Raw genomic sequence first — 9,078 nt, forward strand, 5'->3', positions numbered from 1 at the left:
CCTGGGAGCCAGGCTCGGCGCTCCGATAAGGATCTCCCTGCCCACCGGCTGCTGCTTGTGCACGGCCTGGCCCAGGCACGATCTGGTGGACGGGTACCTGCAGGTTGACCTGACCTGCAGAACCGCAGGTGTAAAGGTGAAGGACCTACAGGGCTTCACGCTGAACGTCGGCCAGCTGGAGCTTCTGGCGTATGGCCAGTTGAAAAAGGTGGCTGTGAAAGTGGTCCTTAAGAACTCTGCACTCAAAAAGTCGACTCCCAGAGCAGTGTTGCAGGAGACAATCAGAGAGCTGCTAAGAAATGTTTATGTTTCAGCTGGTTATGTTGTTGCTGTTGCCCCAAATCTGGAAAATCCTGTGGTGTGTATTGAAATACTGTCTGTAGACCCTTTGGTGCATGAAGCTGGACTGATAACCCTGCAAACAAGCATAAAAATTAAGGAGGTGGTCACTTTTGAGTGGTACAAACATCTGTCAGAAGACGCTGCAACAGCTTCAGCAGCAGGACTAGACGATGTGGGAAAGTCTTTGAAAGAAATGGTTGATCTGCCTTTCCGCTTTCCAAAAACGTTTAAGAAGCTAGGGCTCTCTGTCCCTAATGGAGTGCTATTAATAGGGCCTCCGGGTGTAGGTAAAACTCTTATCGTCAAGGCAGTAGCAAAAGAAGTGGGTGCGTATCTGTTTTGCATCAGTGGCCCAGCCCTCTATGGGTCCAGACCAGGAGAGACTGAAGAGAATTTGCGAAGAGTCTTTGAAAAGGGCAGAGAAATGTCATATGAAGGCCCAACCATTCTCTTTATTGATGAAGTTGACTCTTTATGCCCAAAACGAGGAAGTTCAAACAACACTCCTGAAGATCGTGTTGTTGCTCAGCTGCTGACACTGCTGGATGGTGTAGGTAGTGAGGGCAGGATGGTCACTATAGCAGCAACAAACAGGCCTGATGCCATAGACCCTGCACTGAGAAGACCTGGCAGATTTGACAGGGAGGTAAGCAAACCCCGTTACTCGCATGCTTTTTTTCTTTCCTTTTTGAGCTGGAGCAGGGCACAGTTAATATAGTAATTTCTTTTTTTTTTTTTAATGTCTACTAGTGCAATTCTGCAGGTTTGAGACACGTGTCTTGCTTCTTTCTTTAGTTGCTTCAGTTTGGATAAGGTAGGGAACACATTTTACTCAGGAGACAAAGCTCCAAACAACTCAGAAATAAGACAAGGGAAGTCTCTATGCTTCTTTAGCATAAAGATATATTCTTGAGGGGTTTTTTTTGCTTAAACGTGCTTAGCACTAGAGACTTAGATTTTTTCATTTAAATCCTAGATTGAAGATTTGTGTATCTCTCTTTAAAAGTCTATTGTGAGAGAGAACTAGTTACCTGTTGTGTCAAAAATTCTGTTCAGATTTCAGTAACAGAGGCCAGATCTATGCTGGAAAACTTCTATTGGCCTAATGGTCAAAAGAAGAAAGAACACAAGCAGTTATGCAATGCACAGTGATTTTGGCTTTTATTATTTGGCTGGATTCTTTTGGATGAATCTAATTCAGTCCTTGTGATGCTAGGAGTTTGTTATTTGTTACATCTTATGTTGAAATTACTTTATAATGGGACTTGGTGAACACTAGCTGACAGTATCTTATGGACAGCTATTTACACAAACACAGTTAGCTTGGAAACCAAGTGTAAATTAAGAGTATTTAAATATTTACTTGTAAAGTACCCATAAGAATACTTTATAAATAAATTTACAAAGAGAAGAAATTTACAAAAAGAAACTAAGGTTTTTTTCCTTCAAAAAAGTTACTAAAAAGAAACTAAGTTTCTTTTTACAAGAAACTTATGAGCACTATACAAATAAATATTTTAAATACTCTTACCCTTAATTTCTTTGAAACTTATTTTCTTGTTTAGTAAGCTTCTTGTAAAAAAGAAACTCAGTTGCAATATAAGTATGTATAAATCTTCAGCAAGCATTATAAAACAGAGACAGTTGCTTGCCTAGGGCTATAAAATGTCTACTTAAAATTTTTGTTAATTATGTTCGGTTTAGGTTATTATTGGGACTCCAACACTAATGCAAAGAAGAGCCATCCTGCAGTTGCTTACGTCTAGTATGCCAGTTTCTACAGACGTTGAGCTGGTTAAACTGGCAGAAATGACAACTGGGTATGTTGGAGCTGACCTTACAGCGCTCTGCAGAGAAGCTGCTATGCAGGCTGTGTTCCGCAGCTCTTTGGTATGGTTGCAAATTAGTAAAGAGTGTCATTAGTATATGCTTTTTTTTCTCATCCTTACGTTTTTAGCATTGTACGAAGCAGAGATTTTAGTCTTTTTTGGCAAACTAAACTGTAACGTCCCTCAAAGCTCTCTTTTGAAGTTATCAGGGATTTAAAATTCTACTTCTAAATAACAACTCCAAATGAAATTTAGTTGCCACACAAATATGTAACTGTTAGTGATAATAACTGGATGTAACATTGGTTTATACACAAAGTAAACAACTGCCCAGGATGCAAAAATTTAACTTCTTAGCAATTTTCTAATTCCATATCTATAATATCTATTTCTTAATATTCTTTCCATCTATTCTTACTTACATAAGTATTGTGAAAAAAACCAGCAAACATATAACTCATCCAGATGGCTGAGAGGAAATTTAAAACCATGTTTGCAAAATTTCCAGAATTGGAGCATCAACAGAGAACGGTAGAACCCTCTGTCTTCACTCAGAAAAAAAGAGCATCATATTTCTAGAACCTCCATCTCCAGATACCTCACAAATACTGAAAATAAATAAAAAAAGAATTTGAGCCTGGTATCCCAGAAAGAAATAGCTGGACAAATTAAAATAACTAATAAGTAGACACCCTGTTTGTCTTAAAAACTGCAAGCACCTTTATAAAATACATCTTAGTTCTCTTACTGCATTTGTAGTTTAATAATGGTATTTTGTAGCCTATTTGAGATGAAGTGCCTTACCTCCTCCAGTATGTGGTGAAAATGAATGTTAGAACATTTTTATATGTATTCAAGAGATTCTAGGATTTGGTGTGTAGTAACCCTTACACTAGAAGCCACGTGATTTAGCAGATCGCTGTATAAGGACCTATAGTTTGGGCAAAACCAGTAGTTTTCTCTAAATCATTAATTTCTGTTAAAATTGGATTTGCTGGGTAAAAACTTGCTGGTAAAAAGACTATATTCTGTGTTACATCTCTGTTTGTGGTGCTTAAGCTTGTTAGTTGCATTTGGCCTTTTGTGAGGTGTTTTGCATACTAATGCAGTATTATAAGTTATTACATAAAAATATTGTTAATAGGCTTTATCTGGGTTTCTTCAGGATTCAACTGAAATGGTGATTAACAGGGCAGATTTCCAAGAAGCCTTTAAAAAAATTCAACCATCCTCTTTTCGAAGTGCCGTTGGACTAACAGAGTGTAAACCTGTCACTTGGGAGCAAATTGGTGGTCTTGAAGATGTGAAATTAAAGTTAAAACAGGTAATGTATAAAACAAAATTAGAAAAGCAGCTAGTTTCTAAAAAACATGTCCTCCAAGGTATTCTGTATGGTACATTATGAAAATGAATTCTCTTGCAAATGACCTGATTATAAATTGTATTTTAAACATTTTTTTATACTACATTGTTACTGCCGTGTTTGTGCATTGGAAATCTTCCAGTCACAATTTACTACCACCAAGCATAATATGGGTAAATAAGCTTGATTTTCAGTAGCTGAAAAACACTTACTTGTAGCCTGATAATTTGTCCATTCCTCAGTTTGTAGCCAGAGACAGCTTTTACGCATCATCTTTCAAGGATTGCCTTTTGTTATGTTTGAGACAGAGAGGAAACTTTAAGAAAGGGTGCATTATATGAAGGAACACCAAATTAGTGTTCTCTGATTTCAGATTAATGTTTGTACCAAGGAGATAAAATAATGTGCTCAGCAATTTTATTGGTTGCTTATGAACTCTAGTTTTGTTACTAAGAATTTTATCCCTTTTTTATGCATCGACAGAATGTTGAGTGGCCTATGAAATTTCCTCAAGCGTTTGCTAGGATGGGCTTGTCTCATCCAAAGGGGATTCTTCTCTACGGTCCCTCAGGGTGTGCCAAAACTACTCTGGTGAAGGCTCTAGCCACAAGTTGTCACTGTTCCTTTCTCTCTGTAAGTGGTGCTGACCTTTTCTCACCTTACGTTGGAGATTCGGAGAAGATTTTGTCTCAGGTACAGTTTTCGATTTGTGTAATTCTGTAGTTATTTTTTCTTGATTTTTGTGAAGTATTAGTTAGGCCTTAGTTTTCTTACTGGAAAGATGGTAGTTAAATCTCTCACCTGGTTATTAAATAGAAATGGCTTACCAATTCACAGAAAATCTAGCCCTAAAATTATAGCAGTTTTAAATTTTGAAAGTATTTCTACCCTTCTGGTTTTGGCTCATTTAAGAATTTAAATAAGAAGCAGAATTTGCCTATACTAATGGTAAGCCAGAACAACTCTTGTGAACCTTTATGAATGTATCTTTAAAGTTAGGTAGGTAAAATACAGAGTATATGTCAATAGGTATTTTCACCTTACGTAATTGAATGTATGCACTAATGTTTTATTTTATCAATATTTTTAAAAAGGTTTTTCGCCAAGCAAGAGCAAACACTCCAGCAATAATATTCCTAGATGAGATTGATTCTATCTTGGGATCTCGATCACACTGCAAAACTGGCCATGGTGTCTCAGAGCGGGTTCTTTCTGTTCTTCTCAACGAGTTGGACGGTATTGGGCTGAAAGTCACAGAAAGCAGAGGGAGCAAACTACAGCTCGAGGGTCAGTGCCAAGAACAAAGCGACGATGAGAGAAAGGTATTTTTGTACCCTTTGCCATATAAGAAGAATGATAAATGCTATCCATTTGTTCCAAAAATTTCAGTTGTTGGCATTCACACTTTAAAAATCCGCAAGCTTAAAAACACGCGAGATGCTCTTCTGCTCTGTTGTAGTTTCTAGTTTTTAGAAAATACCGTGTATAAGCTTCTACCTGGTTTTTTAGACTAATTGTGGTATTTTTACTACTTTCCTATATGTATATTTATATTATCAGGTTCCTTCATTAACTTTTTATAAGCATTTCTCCTATCTCAACTGCAGTGGTTTCTAGTACATACTTTCTGCAAAATCGGTACAGTTATGATCAGTTATTTACTTAAACAAAAAGTTGCAACTGGACTTTTCAGTGAGTTGTTGGCAATATTTAATATCTAGTTTTTCTGTATTTAAATTTCTCCCTTCATTTTATGATGCTTTTGGGGGGAATATTGAAGCAAATGGCTTCAGAATTGTAGGATACTGAATTTTTGTTTATAAAAGGCCTTTGTTGCACTCTAGCCAAAGAAAGTCTGTATTTATTGTCAAGGCAGATACTAACTGTATTTCTTCTTTGTCGTCTAATCTGGCATGCACCAAGGTATTTGCACCTCAAGAAGAATAAAATATTAAAGTTGAAAAGAGAATAACTATATGTAAAGATACAATGCACTTCCCCTTTCCTCCTTAGTAGTTAACTAATATCTTTAGATGCACAAATTTGTTTGTATCTTCTCTTACTCAGCTAGAGTTTCAGGAAACTTTAAATAAAGATTTCATGGTAGTTGCTGCAACAAATAGACGAGATATGTTGGATGATGCCTTATTGCGTCCTGGGAGGTTAGACAAGGTGATCTATATTCCACCTCCAGATCTGAAGGTATGTATTACAGATCCATACATGGCTTTAAATGGAGAGATATTGCCAGCATGGTTTGCTTTAAGAGCCAAGGGGGCATATTCCTGTAATATATTTACCATCTGATGGATACTTCAGTGACGATCAGTCACCAAACTGGAGGTATAATGAAGAAGTTAAAAAAGAAATAACTACATTTTTTAATTTAAACACCAGTAGCATTTTAACTGGTGTATACAGTTATGCTACTGAAAATAGAAAAAATCTGGAATAATTCTGTATTTATAAAATCAAGCTGCAGGTTAGGAAGTACCGTAGAAGTTATCTTACCTTGCTCCAAATCATTCCTGTACCCGGTTTGGAAGGTATAGCTACTTGTGTAGCTCCTTGTCCCAAGCTCCCCAGAAAGAAAGACTTGACCTGAAGCAGGCCAAATATAGACCCTTCAGTCAAAAATGCTGTGGTTTTACGAAGTAAGGAGTAACTGTGAATAAGAGACTTTAAGATTAAAGATACTACTTAATCCTATGGTTATCTCAATTAATAGCATTTTATTCCTCCTTCCACCAAAAAACATGTAGTTTTTTTTTATTTTTCTTAGTTTTGTTTTCAAGTTTGGTACTTCTTTGGAGAGGCATTAATTCTTCATTTGTTTGTTTTTGTTTTATAATATGCGTCGACTCACAGGGAAGGCTTTCCATTTTGAAAATTTGCACAGAAAAAATTCCATTAGATAGTGATGTGTTGCTACAAGATGTGGCAGTGCGAACAGACCTCTTCTCTGGAGCCGATATTGAAAATCTATGCAAGGAGGTAAGAAATATTCATGGTTAATCTGTGAACTAAACTGTGCATGAAAGCTTGCAGTGAAAAAAGAAAGCTAACTCATAGGTGTTACCAAGCCATCTGTAGTACAGATTCTTTCACAGGTGGTATTCAAAATAAAAGGAGAATGAGTAAAACAGAAGAACTGAACAAGGGTTAATTCTTTAAATAAAAAAGAATAAGAATCAAGGCTTTCTGTGAAAATTTACTAGAAGTTAAGGAACTATACTACCCTTTCTGGTACACGGCCCTTTCTAAGCCAAGCTCACATCTAGATGAATTGTGTTCTGTGTATTGAAAGCAACTGCAGTATTTTTAGTAAAATTATCATGTACTGTCAAGGCTAGAGAGAAAAAACATTGAGAAATCCATTAGTATTCAATGTAAATTGTATAAAAGAGAGAAGACTAGAAAGAAAACCCGTATATGTAAGTGAATAAGAATATATTGTGTCATCCAGGCAAAAAAGTAAATGAAAAATTTAAAGTAATATCTGCTGTTTATCTGTTGTTAAATAAACATAAATTATACAGTGCTGTTTTCAGATTCTTTACCTAAAATTTTATGTACAGTATTTTAAAATGCTTATGAACTTTATTGCAACATAAAATATGATAAGCACTTTAAGCTGTTTCTTTTTTTTTTCTTTTAAAGGCTGCTTTATTGGCATTGCAAGAGAATGGACTTGAAGCAACTACCGTAAAACACGAGCATTTTGTAAGATCATTGAGGACTGTAAAACCATCCTTAAATATAAAAGACTTGGAATTTTATGAAAAATTTTATAATCAAGGATTAGCCTCTTGAATCAAAAAGAGGTGATATGGCATAGGTATTTTAAAATATATTGCAAAGATTTTGCAATGATTTTCATCTTTCCTGCCTCTTGCTACTGTACTTACTGTAGTTTTCATTGTGTATGAAATACAGTAAAATTTCAGTTGTGAAAAATCTGTGATTTCAATAATGGAGAATAAATGAAAATTTTGTTTGCTTTGGTTAGGTTACCATCTGATAAAATGAGTAATTGAGATACTTAAAGCACTGTGGAAGAGCCTGGTGTTACTGTATGTTTCCTGCTTTTAGTACAAACACTGGCATAATAAGAACATTGAATTTAAACTATGGTGTGAGGTCTCCAGAGGGCAGTGAATATTTAAAAATAGAAAATATTTCAGAATGTTAAATAGTAGGAAGTAAGACCCATACTGTATGAAATGTAAAATGTTATATGTGTGTATCTACAGGCTTGTTTTCTTACGAGCAGATTCTGAAATACAGTGGCAGTGGAAAAAGTCGTCAGTGCTCAATATATTGTTGTAAGTTGGGAAGTCTGGAGTTTTTTGGAATAATTTTAGATCAGTTACTTCTTACTATACAAGCATTTGGATTGAGTAAACAGAAACTAAGTAAGCCTGTAGTAAATTCAAACTATAGTAATTTCTTCTTTAGGGAAGGGACGGTTCTTTATGACAGTTTCTGCAGAATTCTTTTCCCCATCCAACCATTCTTTGTTATTATAGTTTTGTAAGTTGTCTTCTAAAATATAGAGATATATCAAAGGAAACTATTACTCTTATTAAGTGTGCATTTTAATTTACTAGGGTAGGAAGTTTTAATTACTTTTTCCCTTTCTCCTTGCTTGTGAACTGAATACTGTCAAAGGTAGTTTCTTCTTTCAGCTGAAGTTCTTAGTTTATAAACCCAGTAACTTCTTTCTCATAACAGGGACGCTAAAGACTGCACTGCAGTGTGATTTTCAGTGAGATGGGTCACAAAAGGAAGTTTCAAGGCAGTTAGCAGCTGCGGAGGGCAAGGGAGAGTAGTAGAAGCTGTTGTAACTTAGGAAAGGGTTCAGATATAAATGGCTGTCCTGCAGCTTGGTGGCTTTGATCACCATCTTTGAAGGAGAGGCCATCACACTGCTTTATTGCTGGCAAGGAGTAGGCCAGTGCCAGTGAACTTGCCAAAAGTTTCACAGCAGCAGTTCTGGGGATGAAGTATGAAAACCTTCACGGTAACTCTCTGGTTCGCTTTGTAGTGTTTGAGAGTGTTACTTTAGTCAGCTCCTTCATTTCAAACGTGCTGCTGCTGAACTTCTCTACTCACTCCCTGGAAGGACCAGGTTGTGCCCTGTCGTGGCTCCTCCTCGCTACTGGGAGCCAGCAGAGCAGTGCCAGGCAGGAGCTGCCCAGGGGCCGAGAGAGAAAGGGAGAAACAGGTTTGCAGGAGCAGCCTGCTGGTGGCACGCACTGCCAGCCTGCCCCTGCTGGTTTCTCTCAGACTGGGATATTGGGAAGTGATAGGAGCTGTGTCACAGTGATGGCAACGTGGGCCAGCTCTTGTTGCAGCAAAAGGGAACACGGTGACATCGGGCTCCGGTTTTGGTCCCTAGAGACGCCTCACCAAGCTCTGAGAAGAGGCAGCCCAAGGCCTTCCTGGATACGCCGTTCTTAAGGCAACTGCCTGGAGAAAGGGACAAACACGAAGACGAAGGAGAAGCAAGGCGTGCGTGAGGCAGCACCGGAGAGAGCGGGA

At 37.2% G+C, this 9,078-nt stretch overlaps 1 protein-coding gene across 1 annotated transcript; it reads left to right on the forward strand.

Annotated features, from left to right (window-relative positions):
* Positions 1-4: 4 nt before the first annotated feature.
* Positions 5-7,404, forward strand: SPATA5L1 (spermatogenesis associated 5-like 1; the record flags this gene model as incomplete). The annotated part of the gene is made up of 8 exons (XM_009865940.1): positions 5-988; positions 2,047-2,232; positions 3,337-3,495; positions 4,018-4,227; positions 4,629-4,856; positions 5,602-5,736; positions 6,403-6,528; positions 7,195-7,404. Coding segments are annotated over 8 exons (2,181 nt in total), but the record flags the coding sequence as incomplete, so codon positions are not given.
* Between the last annotated feature and the right edge of the window lie 1,674 nt (positions 7,405-9,078).

Source organism: Apaloderma vittatum, unplaced genomic scaffold (genome assembly GCF_000703405.1).
Source record: "Apaloderma vittatum isolate BGI_N311 unplaced genomic scaffold, ASM70340v1 scaffold26953, whole genome shotgun sequence".
In the NCBI taxonomy this organism is placed as follows: domain Eukaryota; kingdom Metazoa; phylum Chordata; class Aves; order Trogoniformes; family Trogonidae; genus Apaloderma; species Apaloderma vittatum.